Genomic DNA, 19,532 nt, shown 5'->3' on the forward strand with positions numbered 1-19,532 from the left:
CCTGCTTTATCTTCCTCCAGCTCTGGTCTTAGTCCTTTACCTGGATGTTCAGGGTCCCTGGTTCTGCCCTGCCACAGAAGGGACTATGACAGAGAGAGCACCAGGTCAGGAAAGGAGGGAGGGAGGACCGTGGGTCGGGAAGCACCCAGAGTCGGCCTCGGAGCCCAGGCTCACTCCAGAGGAGCCAAGCACCAGAGATCCTGGGGGAGGAATGTTTCAGAAGAGGGAACGGTCCATGCAAGGCCTGAGCCATAGGAGAAGCAGGTGGAGTCCCAGGAGCCACAAGGCCAGGCACTTGGGCCTTGCTGGCCACCCTCGGAGCTGCAATCACCAGCACTTCTGTGGTGGCAAACCCAACTTCTCAGCAAGGCTGAAGAGTCAACGGATCCCATCTGGGGCAGCCCTGTCTCCTCCGGCTCAGCCGCCGCTGTGTGGAGAGGCCCCGTGTATGCTGATGTGCGTATGCTTGGTCCACATGTGTGTGCATGTGCATCCGTGGTGTGTGTGTGTGCATGTGTGCCTGTTCCGGTAGGTGTGCTCTTGCACACGTGTGTGCCTGCCAGATCTCCGTGGCCTGCTTTGCTGTCCCGGTGAGCATCACTGCAGGAAGTGGGAAGCCAGGGGCTTGGGAAATGGGGCCCCGGTTCTGCTCCCTCTGGTCACCACTCCCTCTGGTCTCTGGCTGCATCCAGCAGCACCCAGGCCCGGCGAGGGGTGGGAGCGCCGGTCTTTCTGGCTCCCGTGGGGCTCCTCCGGGTGCACAGGCTGTGCCCCAGGAGCCTCCCGCAGCATGGCTGCCTTTGAACTTCTTCACAGCTAGACCCGGGGTTAGAAGCAGGGAGAGCGGGGATTGGGGCGCTGAGCAGCGAGTGCGTGGTCTCGGGACAGCCCATAACCACTTCCTCTTCTCTGTCTTCCAGTACTCTTCCGGAGGTGAGGCCACGCTGGGAGCGGCGGCCATGCAGGCTCTCGCAGACCTCGCCGCTCACCGGCTCCGGGCCATGCCACCAGCCCCCGGGCTCTGAGTAGCGGCCACTGCCTCCTGCCCACTGCTTGCTGCCCACGGCCCCCGAGGATGCACGCCCCTGTCGGGGGGCTGCTTGCAGCCCTGGTGCTGGTGTCTGGGACCACGCTGGCCTTTGCGCCCGAGCCCCGGATCACCTGGGAGCACAGAGGTGAGGCTGAGCTTGGGCGGGTGCCCCAGAGTGGGGACCTGGGAGGACAGCGGGGGCACACGCGGTCCAGTCTGTTGGGTTCCCTGCGCCATAGCTGGCCCCACGCATTGCTTCAGGGGCCGCTTTGGATACTGGACATTTCCACACGGCTCACTCGGGCCCCGCTATCTGAATCTGGGTCCGGAAGGGAAGCCTATGGGGAAGCTTCTGGCCGGAGGTAGAGTGCGTAGACCCAGCACCTGGGAAGGCTGGGCCCTGAGCACAGTTCCGCAAGGCGCGGCCGAGCTTCCTGCACTGTTTCGGTTTTAGTTTCTTCCTCTCCTGGGAGATGTGTGTTGTTGGGACCCCATCCTTTCTGGCCCAGTGGCTCAGAAGCTTAAGTGCTGGGTGCTGGGCACAGTTGCTCAGAGGCACCGCCAAGAGCCCCTGCAGTCACAGGTCTCAGACCAGCCAAGGCCAGCTCAGCATCCCGTGCCCTCCCTCCCAAGTGGAAAGCTCAGGTCAGAGTCGTCACCCAGGCTCTCTCATGAGTTGTTTGTTTTGACTTTGATGTTGATTTTTTGGGGCGTCTGCTCTGTGCTGAGCGCTGTGGTGGGTGCTGGGGACTTCAGTAAGTGCCATTATGTGCTGGGCTTGTTAGTGCACGCCTATAGTTCTGGTGCTTGCAAGGCTGAGACAGGAGGATCGTAGATTTGAGGCCAGCCTCAGTGACTTAGTGAGCCCTCAGCAAGTTAGTACGACGCTGTTTTCAAAATAAAAGTAAAAGAGGGCTGAGGACGTGGCTCTGTAGAACGCCCTGGGTTCGAGCCTCACCCCCCGCCATACGCTGCCATGGGCTCGTGGCGTAAGCATGGGAGAGCAGCAGAGCTTCAAGAGGAGGCCCTGCGGGTGGACTTCAGGCTGGTCCCACGGGCCAGGGTGGCACTGCGGGCCGAGGAGCAGCAGGTGGGAGCCACAGAGTCAGGAGAGGACCCACAGAAAGTGCCGCCTTTCCCCTCACCAGCTCTTTCAGAAAGCGGCACTTGGTAAAGAAACCAGAACGTGGGGTCCAGGCCACTCAGCTTGATACCAGGACATTGGAAAACAAGAAACCCCTCTAAAAGCAGCACCGAAGCCTCCTAGTGCTTGGGAGGCCAAGATAGGAGGATGGCAAATTTGAGGCCAGCCTCAGCAACTTAGGGAGACCGTCAGCACCTTAGCAAGACCCTGTTTCAAAATTAAGAAAATAAAAAGGGCTGGGGGTGTACCTCTGAAGGTAGAAGGCCCCTGGGCTCGATCCCCAGTATTGAAACAAAACGGTGACATACTTCTATGATTCCCACGTAGCCTCTTCCTTGTGCTCCTCCCGGCTCTGTGTGCAGCTACCTAGTGAGTGGGTGGGTCCTTGTGTTGTTGCTCTGCAGGCTCATGGTGGGTCCCGGGAGCTGCCTGGCTGGGCAGCATAGTCTTCAAAAGTGATGTGTACTCACATGCATGCAGACGCGTACGTTATGTACATACACATACACGGGTTAAGCCCAGGGCGTTCTGCTTCCAAGCTAAAGCCCCAGCCCTGCTAAACTTCTGAGGGCCTTTTTAATTTGTTTGTTTATTTATTTATTTATTTATTTATTTATTTATATTTTTGCGGTACCGGGGATGGAACCCAGGGGTTTTCTATTTCTGAGCGATACCCCCTGCCCTATTTTTTATTCTTTATTTTGAAACAGGGTCTCACTGAGTTGCAGAGGGCCTCACTAAGTAGTAGCTGAGGCTGTCCGCGAACCGCGATCCTCCTGTCCCAGCCTCCCAAATGCTGGGATGACAGGCGTGTGCCACCACGCCCAGCTTATTTTTTATTTTTTGCAGTGCAGAGAATCAAACCCAGAACCTCATGCTAACAAGCACTCTTATAACTGGACTCTACTCTCAGTCTCACATAAAAACCTCTACTGAGGGTCATGTTAAGTTCTTGAGCCTGGCCTCAAACCCGCTGTCCTCTCTCTGCCTTCCAAATACTAGGATTACAGGTGTGTGCCACCGTGCATGGCTGTTCTTTTCATTTTTTATTTTGAAACGGTCTCCATAAGTGACCACATGCTGGCTTTGAACCTGCGATCCTCCTATTTCAGCCTCCTAAGTACTGGGATTACAAGTGTGTGCCACCATCCCCAGCTCAAAATTGAGGTTTTAAAAGGGCTTTGAAGCAAAATTTTTATTTCCTGAATAAGAAAATCTTACATATTGCATTCTTTCTAAAACTAATCTGTGGATCATGAAAGACGTGTACACAAAGGGGGTGGGCAAGGGGGCAGTTGTGCCCGTGGTCTCCTGGGAGGCCGCAGGCTTGAAACTTGGCAGGTGCTAAGGGCCAGGAATGGAAGCTCTGGCCGTGAGGCCCTCACCACGGAGTTTGGGTCGCTGAAGCCCTGCGCATGTGCTCAGAGGCCCTCAGTAAGCTGGGCTCAGCCGGGCGGGATGGCTCCCGGGCTCCCTCGCCGGCCTCTGATGGTGCCCTGCTTCCTGCAGAGGTGGGCCTGGTGCAGTTCCACGAGCCAGGCATCTACAACTACTCAGCCTTGCTGATGAGCGAGGACCAAGACACGCTGTACGTGGGCGCTCGGGAAGCCGTGTTCGCAGTGAACGCACTAGATATTTCCAAGAAGGAGCAGGAGGTAGGTCCTGGGGTGTGCGGAGGCCTGGTGGGGTGACAGCCCTCCCCCTGGTGTGCGGAGGCCTGGTGGGGTGACAGCCCTCCCCCTGGTGTGCGGAGGCCTGGTGGGGTGACAGCCCTCCCCCTGGTGTGGCCCGGCAGCAACCCGGGGCCCACCTTCTTCTTCTCCTTTGAACTGCCTATATGGAACTGTGTCCATCCACTGTGGCCGAGGGGAGGGTGTGGTGCTGTGATCCCTGTGCCCCGGTCCCCAGGAAGGCTGGCTTCCCCCCTGCCCACCACAGCCTCCACCTGTGGCGACATCGAAGCAAATTCCAACCGCACCTTCTTCATCTTTTTTTTTGTTTTGTACTGAGGTGTTCCCCCTCCAGCCTATTTTATATGTTGCTTAGGCTGACCTGGAACTTGTGATCCATCTGTCTCAGCCTCCCAATACTGAGACACAGGCACATGCCACCATACCCGGCTCCGCTGCCCTCCTTCATCTTGTAGCTTTTTTTTTACCAGCAATGGAACCCAGGGCCATTCTGCCTTTTGAGGTACACCCCATACCTCTTTTTATTTTTTATTTTGAAACAGAGTCTCACTAAGTTGTAGAAAGCCTCGCTAAGTAGCTGAGGCTGTTTGCGAACCGCAATCCTCCATTCTCAGCCTCCTAAATGCTGGGATTAAAAATGTGCACCACTACACTGGCAACTTGTAGCTTTTAAGAGAAAAGACTTTGTTGTGTCCAAATAACCAAAATGATACCCCCAAAATTCATACCACCCGCTGTTCAGCCAGCATTCAAATGTCACCAACTTGCTTGCAAATGATAGACATTTTGTGGGGGGGGGGTCTGGGGATGGAACCCAGGGCATTCTACTTCCGAGCTACACCCCCAGCCCTATTTTCTATTCTTTATTTGGAAACAGGGTATCACTAAGTTGAGGAGGGCCTCACTAAGTAGCTGCGGCTGGCCGCACACCATGGTTTCAGCTTCCCGAGTCCTGGGATTACAAGCGTGCGCACCACACCCGGCTTGCAATGACAGTTTGTGCAGGCGTTTACTGTAAAGCATGAGTTGGTCCGAGCCCATCACAGGGCCAGCTGTCCCGTCCATCAGTCTTCCCATGCAGGGGCTGGCCTCAGTTTCCAGCCAGCGCAGCCTGCCATAGGCCCCATAGGCCCCAGCCTCCACCCGGCCTCCATGCCCTTCCAGGCTCTGACGGGGTGTCTGGTGCAGAGATTGAGCTCACAAGAAGGGGCAGGGGTGAGGCTCCTCCTGCAGGCGGGTCCCCCAGCCCGAGCCACCGCAGACATAATCATCAAAACTACGATGCCTTGCCAAAGGGATGTTTTTCTTTTTTTTATATTTTCAGCACTAGGGATGGAACCCAGGGGCATTCTACCTCTGAGCTATCCCTAGGCCCTATTTTATTTTTATTTAGAAACAAGGAGCCAGGCGTTGGGGCACACACTTGTAATCCCAGCATTTGGGAAGCCAAGACGGGATTGTGGTGCACGGACAACCTCAGCTACTTAGCAAGGCCCTTTGCAAACTCAGTGAGACCCTGTTTTAAAATGAAGAATAAAAATTAGGGCTGGGAGTGTAGCTCAGAGGTAGAGTGCCCCTGGGTTGGGTTCCATCCCAGTACTGGAAAGAAAAGAAAAAAGAAACAGGGTCTCACTATAGGCCGCCGAGAGTCTTGCTACTTGCCGAGGCTGTCCTTGAGCCTGCGGCCTCCTGTCTCTGCCTCCCAAGCACTGGGATCACAGGAGTGCGCCACCACGCCTGGCTGGGAAGGTTCTGTTCTGTCTTCCCTTCCTCATCTGTCAGCGGAAGTCAGAGTCCTCTGAAAAAGGGAAGTGCCAAGCCGGGCATGGTGGCGCAGGCTTGTCATCCCAGCACTCTGGAGGCTGAGACAGGAGGTTCGTGGTTCAAGGACAGCCTCAGCTACTTACTGAGGCCCTTTGCAACTCAGAGAGACCCTGTTTCAAAATAAAGAACAAAACATACACCTGGGGGTGTAGCTCAGAGGTAGAATGCCCCTGTGTTCCATCCCTAGTACCACCAAAAAAAAAAAAAAAAAAGAAAAGAAAAGAAAGTGTTTACAGCAGAAATCACTTGAGGGAAAGGGTGCTGGCATCTCTCCTTTCTTCTTCTCCAGGTGTCTAGTAAACTTTCCTCTGAGCCCTGGCTCCTGGTGCTCCCACCTGCCAGGATTCGGTGAAAGGCGTCCTTGTGGTCCCAGGGATAGATAGGGTAGAGGCTTATGTGCATCTAAAAAAATAAGGGGACTCCAGCCAAGCTCCGGTGAAATCTCTGGCAACATGATCGGGGTGGTGGGGTTAAAGTTTATGTTCTGAGCTGGGCACAGTGACCCACACGGATAATCCCAGTACTTGGGAGGCTGAAACAGGAGGATCGTGAATTTGAGGCCAACCTTGATAACTTAGCAAGCCCCTCAGCAGCTTAGTGAGACTCTGTTTCAAAATAAAAAAATAAAATAAGGCTGGGAGTGTAGCTCAGAGGTAGAATGCCTCTGGGCTCAATGCCTAGTAACGCACACACACACACACACACACACACACACACGCGCTCTCTCTCTCTCTCTCTCTCTCTCTCTCTCTCTCTCTCTCTCTCTCTCTCTGGGACTGGGGATTGAACCCAGGTGCCTTCTACCTCTGAGCTATATTTGCAACCCTTTTTAAATTTTTTAAATATTTTATTTTATTTTATTTTTTGTTTGCGGTACTGGGGGTGGAACCCAGGGCTTTTCTACCTTCGGGCTATACTCCCAGACCTATTTTATATTTTATTTGGAAATAGAGCCTCACTCAGTAGCTGAGACTGCCTCAAACCTGTAAGCCTCCTGTCCCATCCTCCCACTTACTAGGATTACAGGCATGTACACCAGGCCCAGCTCTTCTTCTTCCTGTTCTTTTCTTAACTTGACCTTAAAGTCACTTTTTAAATGAACATGTTTAATGTTCACATTAATGGGGTTCCATGCGATAGTCCCATTCGTGCCTGCACCTTGCACTGGTACAAGCCCAGTCCCAACACCAGGGCCTCCTTCTCCACCCGCCAGCCTTTACTCTTCTGCTTTTAGTGTCGACTTCTCCCGTGTGTGAGAGAGCATGAAGTGCTTGTCTTTCTGAGTCTGGCTTATTTCATGTAACCTGAAGTCCTCCAGGCCCTGTGTGGTGTGTGTGTGTGGTGTGTGTGTGTGTGTGTGTGTGTGTGTTACTAGGGATGGAACCCAGGGGCATTCTACCTCTGAGCTACACCCCCAGCCCTACTTTTATTCTTTATTTGGAAGCAGGGTCTCACTGAGTTGCAGAGGGCCTCACTGAGTAGCTGAGGCTGTCCTCAAACCTTGATCCTCTTGGATTGCACAGGTTCGAAGCCAGCCCCAGCTACTGGGTGAGGCTCTCAGCAACTTAGTGAGACCCTGTTCCTAAATAAAGTATAAAATAGGTCTGGGAGTATAGCCTGGAGGTAGAAAGCCCTCTGGGTTCCACCCTCACTACCACAACAAATAAAACTAAAAATAAAAAATAGGACTGAGAAGCCGGGCGTGGTGGCGCACGCTTGTAATCCCCGCGCTTGGGAGGCTGAGACAGGAGGATCGCACAGGTTCAAAGCCAGCCTCAGTTACTTAGTGAGGCTCTCAGCAACTTAGTGCGACCCTGTTCCCAAATAAAATAGAAAATGGGTCTGGGAGTATAGCCTGGAAGTAGAAAGCCTCTGGGTTCCACCCCCAGTACCACCAAAAAAAAAAACAATAGGGCTGGGATGACTTGGAGGTAGAATGCCCCTGGGTTACATCCCAGTACCACAGACAAAATCTTGATCCTCCTGTCTTCGCCTCCCAAATGCGTGCACCATGCCCAGCTCCAGAAGCCTTTTTATTTTTTTTATTTTTATTTATTTATTTACTTTTAATTTTCTTTTTTTTTTTTGGTGGTACTGGGGATGGAATCGAGGGGACTTCTACCTCCGGGCTACACTCCCAGACCTATTTTATACTTCTTATTTGGAAACAGGGTCTCTTTAAGCCAGAGCGGCTGGCTTCGAACCTGCGCGATCCTCCTGTCTCCGCCTCCCAAGTGCAGGGATGACAAGCGTGCGCCGCCGCGCCCGGCTCCAGAAGCCTGTTTGAAAGGATGTGCAGTCCAGTGGCCTCTCTTTCCCCCAACAGGTATACTGGAAGGTCTCAGAAGAAAAACAAGCAAGATGCACAGAAAAGGGCAAGTCAAAACAGGTAATCTCCTCCCCGGGCCACAGAGGAGCCGCACGGGAGCTTCTGGGTCTCTGACCCGGGCCTCGGTTGCAGCCCGGCGTGTGCAGGGCCAGGGCCTGGCAGCTCCGTCACCTGGTCGCTGCGCATCTTGAAGCCGCCCTCGCAGTCCCGGCACCTCAGCTGGCACTCAGGAAGCGCTGAGCACTGTTTTTAGTTGCATGAATTGGGTTTATGCAAATGGCTTGACATTTTGACTCTAGAGAAACTATTTCCTATACCAAATCTAGGACTCACTGTGCTTCCTGTAAGCCCAGTGGCCTTGGGCATGAAGAGGTCGCTGGAATTTAGGGACTTGGCAAATGCCCATCCCTTGGCACTTCCTGGACCCACCCAGGGAACAACAGCGTGTGTATCCTCGGGAGCTCCGGCTCCCCCTCGCCACTGTTGCACCGTGATGTCCACACAGCCATCCCGGATCGGAGGCCATGCTGAGTTCAGGCAGATTCCAGCAGTTGTTGGCGCATTTTACCACAAAATGTTTTTAAAAAGCAAGGAAAGTTTGCTAGACTTTCTTAGCAAAATTTAAAGACTCTGACTAAAGCATGTGTCTCTCAATCTAGTGTTAGGAGTCCAGTGTGATGGCACAGACTTGTAATCCCAGTGCTTGGAGGCTGAGACAGGAGGCTCACGGTTCAGCCAGCCTCGGTAACTTAGAGCTCAGCAGCCTGGAGAGACACTGTTTCCATATGAGAAACAAACCAGGCTGAGCTTGGAGCTTGAATGCTTCTAAGTTCAATCCTCAGTGCAAAAAAATTTTTAATAAATAAATTCAGTGTTACCTTAGAAATGAGGGAAGCAGGCTTTGTGACAGTCACGGATGCTGTGGCGTCATCTTAGAGCTGAGAGGAGCAGGTGCCCTGCCCTCTGGAGCTGAAAGGCAGGCAGGGCCCTTCCCAGCCGGGGTGGGGCAGAGAAACAATGGAGAGTTATATCCACCAGTTTAAAAGCAGTCATCAGAAAGAAACTTCCTTGAGATAATTTCAGGCTGCAGCACATATAATCCGAGTCTTTTTCATCCTAAAATAGCACATGTATTCTTAAATGGCACCTCTGTGCCCACAGGGGCTTTGATGAGGCGCCGCTGGCTGCACCCTCTGGGTCTAGCCTCAGGCTTCTCGGTGGGTGGGGCCGGGACCCCTAGAGATACAGAGATTGGGTGGGCTCCAGGAAGGAAGAGCCACGCACACTTGGCGGGACTGGCAGTAAGACAAGTAGTGTGCATCTTTGGCCAGAGTCAGATACATTTGGGGAAAGCTGAGACAGGAGAATCACAGGTGCGTGACGAGCCTCAGCAATGAAGACCCTGTTTCCAAATAAAACATAAACTAGGGCTGGGGGTATAGCTCAGAGGCAGAATGTCTTTGGGTTCAATCCTTAGTAACACCAAAAAATATATAGATTTTATTCTAGCGGGTAGCCCAGTACAATTTCTTTTTGTACTTGGGATTGAACCCAGGGGTGTGCCACCTCCAACCTACGCCCCGGCCCTCTTTTTACACTTTGAAACATGGTCTTGGTGAGTTGCTGAGGGCCTCACCAAGCTGCTGCGGCTGGCCTGGAACCTGTGATCCTCCTGCCTCGGCCTCCCGGGTCCTGAGACTGCAGGTACCCACTACCATGGCCAGCTTCCCAGTACAGCTGGAGGCTAGCCGTTTTGTTGCTAGAGGTCTGCTGAGTATCCATTAAAGACAGACCTCAATTCTGCCTGGCCTTTGGGCAGCCTGTGGATCCTGAGGTCTGGGTGTGCCCAGAGCTCAGATGGGTGTCAGTGAGTCCCTGCTGTGTGGGACGGGATGGAGCACAGCTCGCGGAGTGGACGGCTGTAGACGGCGTTTCTCTTTCCTGCAGACAGAATGTCTCAACTACATCCGTGTGCTGCAGCCGCTCAGCCCCACCTCCCTGTATGTCTGCGGGACCAACGCGTTCCAGCCCACCTGCGACCACCTGGTAAGGCCATGGACTGGTTACCTGTCAGATGCGTGCGCCAGCCTGCTCAGCGGTTAGAGCACGACCGGGTCCTGGGCAGGTGTCCAGGGGTCGCTGTCCCGAGAGCCAGTGGGCTTCTCTCCGATCGGCTCTGAGGCCAAGTGCAGCTCAGGGCCTCTGTAGAAAGCCTCTCCAGGCCGTGGTCAGGAGCACATGACCGCGTGGCTCTGCTGGCTGGTGACTCGAGGCAGGGCACGGGGTCCTGGTACTCCTTGGTTTGAATGCAGACTGTGCAATGCAGGGATATCTAGAAAGCGCTCTGCTAACCAGGCACTGTGGCAAACGCCTGTAATCCTAGGCCCTGGGAGTCTAAGTCAGGAGGATCGTAGGTTCAAGGCTAGCCTCAGCAACCTTGTGAGGCTCTCAGGACCCTAGTGAGACCCTGTTTCAAAACAAAAAACGAAAAGGGCTAGGGTACAGCTTGGAGGCAGAATGCCCTGGGTTCAGTCCCTAGTACCAGCACCACCCCAGACGTGCACTCTGACAGATTCACACTCCCTGTGCCGAGAGCCCAGGACCACACCTCCTCCTCTTCACAGCTTGTGTTTCTTCCTGGGTTCCGCATCTCATCCGGTCCCTGGGTCTTAGGAAGTCATCGTCTCTGCTCCTCACGTCACAGAGGCCGAAAGCAGAGAAAGCACACAAGGGATCAGATCCAGGATCATAGGCTGTCCCCAAGACCACATGCTACCTGCCTAGGGCACCACCATCACAATGGATTTGTCTACTGATAAGACTGTAACCCTCATGACCTTGAACATCAGCCTTGAACATCAGTAAATGAGCTCTTCAGGGGTCATTCCGTATCTGTCTAGATATTTAAGTATTCAGGCTATTTGGAAGCTGAAAGTACTGTTTGTTAACACTCCACCCAGATGTCAGTGCCTGAGGGAAGGGGTAGTATGCCTGCTTTAAATCCAGACCTTAGTTGGGCATGGAGGAACTCAGGTTCGAGACTAGCCTGAGAAACTTTGTGAGATTCTCAGCAACCAAAAGAGACCATTTCCAAACAAACGAAAACCTTAAAAAAGGCTGGAGGCATACTGCCAGGTAGTATGCCCCTGGGTTCAAAAAGCGAAACACTGTTTCAAAATAACAAATAAAAATGCCTGGGGATATAGTTCGGATATAGACTCCTGGGGCCAGTACCCTCCCCCCAAAAAATCTAAACCAATAGCTCTTCCTGATACTTTTAACAAAAAATTCCAGCCCTACAGAAAAGTTGGCCATTCCCGTGTATTCTGACCACCTACGTGGCCAGGTTGGGAACACATGTGCCTATTTGGACATGTGTGGCTGTATTCACACGTGGCTGTGGGGGCCTGTGTGCCTGCTAGGTATGACTGAGGACTCCCAGTTGCCTTCACCAGCCCTCTTAAAAATAATGACATTTAAAGCCGGGCGTGGTGGCGCACGCTTGTAATCCCCGCGCTTGGGAGGCTGAGACAGGAGCATCGTGCAGGTTCGAAGCCGGCCTCAGCTACTGAGTGAGGCTCTCAGCAACTTAGTGAGACCCTGCTTCCAAATAAAATATAAAATGGGTCTGGGAGTATAGCCCGGAGGTAGAAAGCCTCTGGGTTCCACACCCAGTACCACCTAAATAAATAAATAAATAAAGACATTTAGCTGGGCGTGGTGGCACATGCTTGTAATCCCAGGACTCAGGAGGTGGAGACTTGGGGGATTGTGGTTCGTAGACAACCTCAGCTAGTTAGCAAGGCCCTTCACAACTCAGTGAAACCCCATTTCAAAAAAATAAAAGGACTAAAAATTAGGACTGGAGTCTAGCTTGGAGGTGCAATGCCCCTGGGTTCCATCTCCAGTACCACAAAAACAAACAACAGCAGCAACAAAAAAACATGACATTAAGCCAGGCATGGTGGCACACACCTGTAATCCCAGTACTTGGGAAGCTGAGACAGGAGGATTGTAGGTTTGAGGCCAGCCTCGGCAATCTTATGAGACCCTCTGCAACTTAGTGAGACCCTATTTTAAAATTAAAAAAAAAAAAAAATAGGGCTGGGATGTAGCTCAGAGGTAGAATGCCTCTGGGATTGATTCCCAGTACCAGAAAGAAAAGTAGACTGGCCATGGTGGTGCACACTTGTAATCCCAGCATTTGGGAGGCTGAGACAGGAGGATCATGGTTCTCGGACAGCCTCAGCTACTTAGTGAGGCCCTTTGCAACCCAGTGAGACCCTATTTCAAAATAAAGAATAAAAATGAGGGCTGGGGTGTAGCTCAGAGGTAGAATGCCCCTGGGTTCCATCATCAGCATTGCAAAAACAAATAATAATAATAATGACATTCAGCCAGATGTGGCCTGTAATCCCAGTCCTTATGAGGCTGAGACAGAAGGAACGCAGGTTCGCAGCCAGCTTCATCAACTTAGGCCCTCAGCAACTTAGATCCTTTTTCAAAATAAAAAGGGCTAGGGGTGCAGCTTGGAGGTAGAACACCCCTGGATCCCATGCCCAGTAATACTTCCCCCCCACACACAAAGACATTTCTAACCCTAACCCTAACCCGAGTCTCATCGGCTCCAGTCCTGTCCCTGCTCCCCCGTCGCCCCCAGCCGCAGTTCAAGATGTGCGCGTTGGTACCAAGTGGGCCTGTGGATGTGTTTGAGCCTGGCTGCAGCTTCCTGTGCTGAGCTTCCTGCGCGGCGCTGAGCACTTGAGTCCCAGGCTGCTGGCGGCCCCTCCGGAGCCCCCAGGCGCTGCCGCAGGGCGTCCCACTGCATCTCCGTGCTTCCTGGGTTTCTGGCTGCCCCTGGGTCTCCTGCCTGCAGCCGGTTTTGCCTGTTTTCCTCCCGAGTGTGCTTTCCTACACGTCCATTCCTGTCCCATGGTCCAGGAGCGGGCACGCCCCATGTGTCAGCGCGCTGGCATTCCCCCATGTGTCATTTGATTCTGTCTTGTTTTTCCACGTCTGAGCAATTCCCTGCTCTTTCTGTAGTTGGGTCTGTCCATTTCCCTTCTGCAAGTTCTCAGAGGAGGAGAGATGATCCCAAGATGAAAACGCGCCCTTCCCCGCAGCTTGGTTTTGCTTCTGCTGCTCAGATCACAGGTCCCTCAGACTTGTGTTTTGTTGGGTGAAGGGAGGTAGGGATTGTACTTTTTGGTGTTTTCTGTAACCCAGTTATTGGATAATGTGATTCTTTATTTTATATGTTTATCAGTACTGGGAATTAAACCCAGGGACATTACCCCCAGTACTGTTAGAAATTTTTTTTTTTTTTTTTTTTTTTGTATTGGGGATGGAACTCAGGGGCATTCTACCTCCGAACCACACCCCAGCCCTATTTTTTATTCTTTATTTTGAAACAGAGTCTCACTTGAGTTGCAAAGAGCCTCACAAATAGCTGAGGCTGGGCATGAACCGTGATCCTCCTGTCTCAGCCTCCCGATGCTGAGATTACAAGAGTGCGCCACCATGCCCAACTTGTATTAGAGTTTTTATTTTGAAACAGGGTGTTGCTAAGTTGCTGAGAGTCTGTAAGATGCTGTGGTTGTATGACCCTGTCTCAGCCTCCCGAGAGCTGGCCCTGCAGGCGTGTGCACCGTGCCTAGCTCCCGTCTTTATTGACACTAGGATCTGCCTGTGGGCTCTGTTCACTTGCCCAGTGTGCCCTGTATTAGGCTCACTCTGTCCTCATTACAGCTCTAGACCCCAGCATCACCTTCTCCACTTCACAGGTGAGGAAACAGAGGTTCTGGGTCCCTGCAGAGCCCAGACGCTGGTGTGTGTAGATCTGAGCGGGACCCAGAGGGCTCAGGACCCATTCTCTCTGTCTCCCAAGAATAACAAATCTGTAAAATTACATGCTGCAAAGACACATCGTTGCCCTGGAGAGCACAACACTCTAAGATACGTGTTTCTTTTCATCTGCTTTAGAACTTAATGTCCTTTAAGTTTATGGGGAGAAACGAAGACGGCAAGGGCAGGTGTCCCTTTGACCCGGCACACAGCTACACGTCCGTCATGGTCGGTGAGTACCACGCAGCCCCCCATTCCCAAAGCCTGAGGCTGCGGGTCAGGTGTCCACCAGGACTGCCCCCTGCCACTCTGGTCTTCCTCGGCTTCGCCATGACTTCAGCGGCCCTTAGAGAGTTTGCGCATCTTCTTTTGAACTCAGCACGGTGCGTTGCATGCCGTCCATCCACTGTGGTTGTACAGGGTTCCGCAGATGCTACGCCTTCCTGTGAGGGAGGTCAGCCGCCCAGGAGCCTGATCCTTCATTTGGAGATTTTTTTTGTGGTACTTGAGATGGAACCCACGGGCATTCTACCTCCGAGCTACACCCTCTACCCTATTTTTTATTCATTATTTTGAAGCAGGGTCTTACTGAGTTGCAAAGGGCCTCACTAAGTAGCCGAGGCTGGCTGTGAACTGCAGTCCTCCTGTAATTTTTTTGAACAGGGTCTTGCATAGTTCTGAGGCTGGCCTTAAGCCTTCAATCCTCCTGTCTCAGCCTCCCAAGTCCTGGGATTTCCAGTGTGTGCCGCCGCACCCAGCCAACAAGTGCATTTTTGACTCATGAAGTTTCAACTTAGGTTGAGGCAGTGAGGATGTGGCCTTCTCATCTGTGGAGGAGTTCATGTGTTTGCTATTGTGAATACGGATGTGGGGAGATCTTGGCTTATGTTTAGCTTTTGCCCCTTAGCTTGTAAAAAATTTTTAAAAAATTTAAAAAAATTAAAAAAGGCAGCAAATTCAGGTGAAAGGAAAATCACAGAGGACGTGCGAAGTGTGAGCCCCGGGAGTCGGGGGCTTTCTTCTCCCTTCCTGTCAGGGCCTTAATGGTGTTGTGAAGAAGCAAGTTGCAGGACACTCCCCAGGCCCCAGGCCACACTTGCAGGGAGGCTGAGCCCCGTCCTCTCCGCCCACTGCAGATGGAGAGCTTTATTCTGGGACGTCCTATAATTTCTTGGGAAGCGAACCCATCGTCTCGCGGAATTCCTCCCGCAGTCCTCTGAGAACGGAGTACGCCATCCCTTGGCTGAACGGTAAGAAGCGTATCCAAGGTGCCCCAGCTCCATCTTTCTCCTTTTGCGGTCCCCAAGCCAGGCAGGTGGCACGCCTGCCCCTGGGGAGCCGGGCTCCAGGGTGCCCCCCGCCTTGTTCTCTGTGATGGAACACTAATTTAAATGCTTTTACCCTGTCCTGAAGACAGATTTGGGAGCGTTTTATGAAATAGAATAGTGGTGGAAAATGGAGGATTTGGGCTGATCAGGTTGGGATGCTGTGTAATTTCCAGTGTGGTATTAAAGGTGAAACCTTCATCCAGCCTCCAGGGCCTGGTCAGATGGAGTCAGGCTGCCTTATCACCACCACAGGGCTTATATCTGACCTGATGGCAGCAGGAGGCTGGCAGGAGGCTGCTTGTGGGGACCTTTCTTGGGGGTTCTAGCTAGTGGGCCTCTGGGCGTGTGTGTGTGTGTGTGTGTGTGTGTGTGTGTGTGTGTGTGTGTCTATTACTGGGGATTGAACCCAGGGATATTGTACCTTTGAGATGCACCCCTAGCCTGTTTATTTTTATTTATTTGTGCTACTAGGGATGGAGCTCAGGGCATTCTACCTCTGAACTACACTCCAGCTCTATTTTTTGTTCTTCATTTTGAAACAGGCTCTCACTAAGTTGCAGAGGGCCTCACTAAATAGCTGAGGTTGTCCATGAACCTGTGATCCTCCTTTCTCAGCCTCCCAAATGCTAGGATTACAAGCATGTGCCACCACGCCCGGCCCCTATTTATTTTATTTTATTTTATTTTATTTTATTTTATTTTATTTTATTTTTGGTGGTACTGGGGTTCCTGGAAGCCTTTCTACCTCCGGGCTACACTCCCAGACCTATTTTATATTTTTATTTGGAAACAGGGTCTCTTAAGCCAGCGCGGCTGGCTTCAAACCTGCGCGATACTCCTGTCTCCGCCTTCCAAGCGCGGGGATTACAAGCGTGCACCACCACGCCTGACCCCTGTTTATTTTTTAAAATAGGGTTTCCCTAAGTTGCTGAGGGCCTGTCTACATCGCTGAGGGTGACCTTGAACCTGTGATCCTCCTGTCTCAGCCACCCAAGTATTGGAATTACAGGCATGCATCATCATGCCATTGGGCTTTCTTGAAACCTGCTTCTGCTTGGGGTGTGGGGAATGGATCCTGTGGCCTCAGATGCAGGGGTAGCGGGACTCCCTGGCTCAGGGCCGCCCAGGACCGAGGCTCCAGTGTCTGCCTCAGTGGCTGGATTTGCACATTTGCAGTACTCATTTAACCCCCGAGGGTTCTGGCTCTGTGCAGGCCGCCTCAAGTCAGGGCCCTGGGTCCTCCCAGTGGACCTGGGGCTAGTGCTGCGGGGCACCACCCTGGACCTGCCAAGGCCTAGGAGGGCAGGATAGAATGTCTGGAGAATGTTTTCTGGGTGCTGGCACATGCGAGGCAGGGAGCCCGGGCCAGCGCCCCCAGGGCAGGTGGTGGCCGCTCCGTGGACAGGCATGCCGTGCCGTTGTCTCTCCGCAGAACCTAGCTTCATCTTTGCTGATGTGGTCCAGATGGGTGCCGAGGGTGAGGACGACAGGGTCTACTTCTTCTTCACGGAGGTGGCGGTGGAGTACGAGTTTGTTTTGAAGGTGATGATTCCTCGTGTCGCCAGGGTGTGCAAGGTGAGCCTCCGCCTCCGCCTGCCTGGGCAGCGCCCGCCCAGTGTGCTCTGAAGGACCACTTTCTTTGCCACCCTGCCCCGCCGTCCCTCAGAGGTGGCTCTTACGGGGCCTGTCAGGTGCCAGGCCTTCGTTGGTCTGGAATTCTGCTGCTTCTGTGGGGACCAGGTGGTACTGGCCGCCCACCTGTGACCAATTGACTGTGTTCTCAGATCTGGGGTACTGAGATACCTTTCTCAGAAAACCCCGCCTCCCCGAAGAGGCTATAAAAAGTCCGGGTTTTTTTAAAATTGTTTTTATTATTTTGGTTACTATGAATTAAATCTAAGGGCATTCTACTTCTGAACTATACCCTCTGCCCTTTATTTTTCTTTCTTTTTGTGGTACTAGGGGATGGAACCCAGGGGCATTCTACCTCCGAGCTATACCCCCAGCCCTATTTTTTATTCTTCATTTTGAAATAGGGTCTCATTGAGTGGCAAAGGGCCTCACTAAGTACCTGAGGCTGTCCCTGAACTGCGATCCTCCTGTCTCAGCCTCCCAAATGCTGGGATTACAAGTGTGCACCACCACACCCAGCTTATTTTTTTATTTTGAAACAGGGTCCCACTAAGTTGCTAAGGGTCTCGCTAATTTGCTGAAGCCAGCCTTGAACCTGGGATCCCCCTGTCTTAGCCTCCCAAGCACTAAGATCCCAGGCACGCCACCGCACCTTGACAAAAAGTCAGCTTTGTGGAATATATTCACCAAATTTATCTGGAATTAGTATGTCGCCATTTGGCGCCCAAAGGACCCAAGCATGGTTAAGGAGGGAGAGCCAGCTCAGAAATGTATGTCAGAACTCAAAGCTTGAGGTACGTAGCAGGGGAGCGAGAGATCTTTAAAGTAAAGCGCTGTAGTCAGGAGTGCTGGCGCACCCCTGTATCCCCAAACTTGGGAGGCTGGGACTGGAGGATCACAGGTTTGAGGCCAGAGTGTGGTAACTTGGTGAGACCCTGTTTCAAAGTAAAAAAATCAAAAGGGCTGGGGTGAGGGTAGCTCAGTGGTAGAATGCCTCTGGGTTCAATCCTTGTACCAAAAAATAAGATAATATAAATAAGGGTTCCTCCATTTGATCTCTTCTGCATTTGCGCTTCCTAGTTTCAGTGCGCTGCCCCCTTATCTACAGGGAGTATGTTTTATTTCCCCCAGTGGATGCCTGAAGCCTCGGTCATAATGGACCCTGTACACAGTTTTTTTCTCATAAAGTAATTATAACTTAAATATTAGCATACATGCCTCTGATCAAGCTTAACTTGTAAATTAAGCACAATGAGAGATAAAAAATCCTAAATGACCATAAACAAGACATCTGTAACAATACACCATAATAAAATGGTGTAGATGTGGGTTTCCTCTCAATAGAGTCCAAACAAGTATCAGCATTTGGGGGCCTGGGTATATGAACCCATGGAGGAGGGAGGGCAACTGTATTCTCTCCAGACCGCATGGAAAGACCTCCTAATCGGCTCTTGGCGGTCAGTCCACTGAGGAGCATTTAATGAGCTAGCTGGTCCAAAGCACCCTAGGATTGGGTAGGTAGAGAGGAAGGAGAGGGTCGGCCTCTCTGGGGACGGCCGCTGTTGCCAAGACGTGCTGAGGGCTGGACGCGGCCCGCTGGCACACAGCACACTCTCCCGTGGCTCGGGAGCTGGAGAGCGACTGGACGTGGTTGCTTTAGTTCTTCGGTGAGCTCTCCGAGAGGGCTCTTGTCTGGTGCCTGTGCTGGCGCTGGGTGAGCCGTTGTCTGCAGCCGGCCTTCCTGGCCGCCGGTGGAGCCTCGGGACCATCTTGGATGGGCATTCAAGGCGAGCCAGCCCACGTGGGCTGCCCAGTCCGGCTGATGTGGGCTCGCCAGCCACCTCCTGAATTTGGGATTTCAGGGAGACCAGGGCGGCCTGAGGACCTTGCAGAAGAAGTGGACCTCCTTCTTGAAGGCCAGGCTGATCTGCTCGCGGCCCGAGAGCGGCCTGGTCTTCAACGTGCTGCAGGACGTCTTCGTGCTGCGCGCCCCGGGGCTCAGGGAGCCCGTGTTCTACGCGTTGTTCACGCCTCAGCTGTGAGTAGTGCCTGCGGGGCGGGGCGCCCCCTGCTGGCCGCGGGCCTGGGCTCACGCGTCTCCCCTCTCGCAGGAACAACGTGGGGCTGTCGGCAGTGTGCGCCTACAACCTGTCCACAGTGGAGGCTGTCTTCTCCCGGGGAAAGTACATGCAGAGCACCACTGTGGAGCACTCCCACACCAAGTGGGTGCGCTACAACGGCCCGGTGCCCACGCCACGGCCAGGAGCGGTAAGCAGGCCCCAGGGCGGGGCTGTTCTAGATTTGAGGCCCAGAGCCTCCCTGCAGGTGGCCACATGGCCCCGCCCCTGTCCACACCAGGCCTGTGTCCGCTGGGCCTGGAAGGCCCATCCCTCTGCTCTGCCCTACTCTGCTGTGTGTCAAGTGACCCTGAACGAGAAGTTCCACCAGCGCGCCCAGGTTTGGGCTGGGGTCCGTCTCCAGGTTCCTTGTCCTACAGAGACCTCTGCCCACAAGCAAGCTGTCTTGTCCTCTAACCAATAAGGGGTGTGTTTTGTTCCTCCTAAGGTGGTCTATTTTTTTTTTTTTTTTTGCAGGTCTGGGGATGGAACCCAGGGGCATTCTACCTCCGAGCTACACCCCCAGCCCTATTTTTTAGTCTTTATTTGGAAACAGGGTCTCACTGAGTTGCAGAGGGCCTCACCAAGTAGCT

General features: G+C 52.9%; 1 protein-coding gene across 3 annotated transcripts in view; it reads left to right on the forward strand.

Annotated features, from left to right (window-relative positions):
• Positions 1–1,075: 1,075 nt before the first annotated feature.
• Positions 1,076–19,532, forward strand: part of SEMA4D (semaphorin 4D) — a gene marked incomplete at both ends in the record, with an annotated part of 39,908 nt that continues 21,451 nt past the window's right edge. For all 3 annotated transcript variants that reach the window (XM_080708547.1, XM_080708548.1, XM_080708546.1), the window contains 9 exons: positions 1,076–1,175; positions 3,684–3,829; positions 8,016–8,078; positions 9,966–10,064; positions 14,001–14,094; positions 14,999–15,112; positions 16,623–16,765; positions 18,685–18,860; positions 18,934–19,090. In XM_080708547.1, the coding sequence (XP_080564673.1) occupies positions 1,076–1,175; positions 3,684–3,829; positions 8,016–8,078; positions 9,966–10,064; positions 14,001–14,094; positions 14,999–15,112; positions 16,623–16,765; positions 18,685–18,860; positions 18,934–19,090 (1,092 nt within the window). The remainder of the gene's footprint in view (positions 1,176–3,683; positions 3,830–8,015; positions 8,079–9,965; positions 10,065–14,000; positions 14,095–14,998; positions 15,113–16,622; positions 16,766–18,684; positions 18,861–18,933; positions 19,091–19,532) is intronic.

Source organism: Muscardinus avellanarius (assembly GCF_963383645.1).
Source record: "Muscardinus avellanarius genome assembly, chromosome: 13".
NCBI lineage: Eukaryota > Metazoa > Chordata > Mammalia > Rodentia > Gliridae > Muscardinus > Muscardinus avellanarius.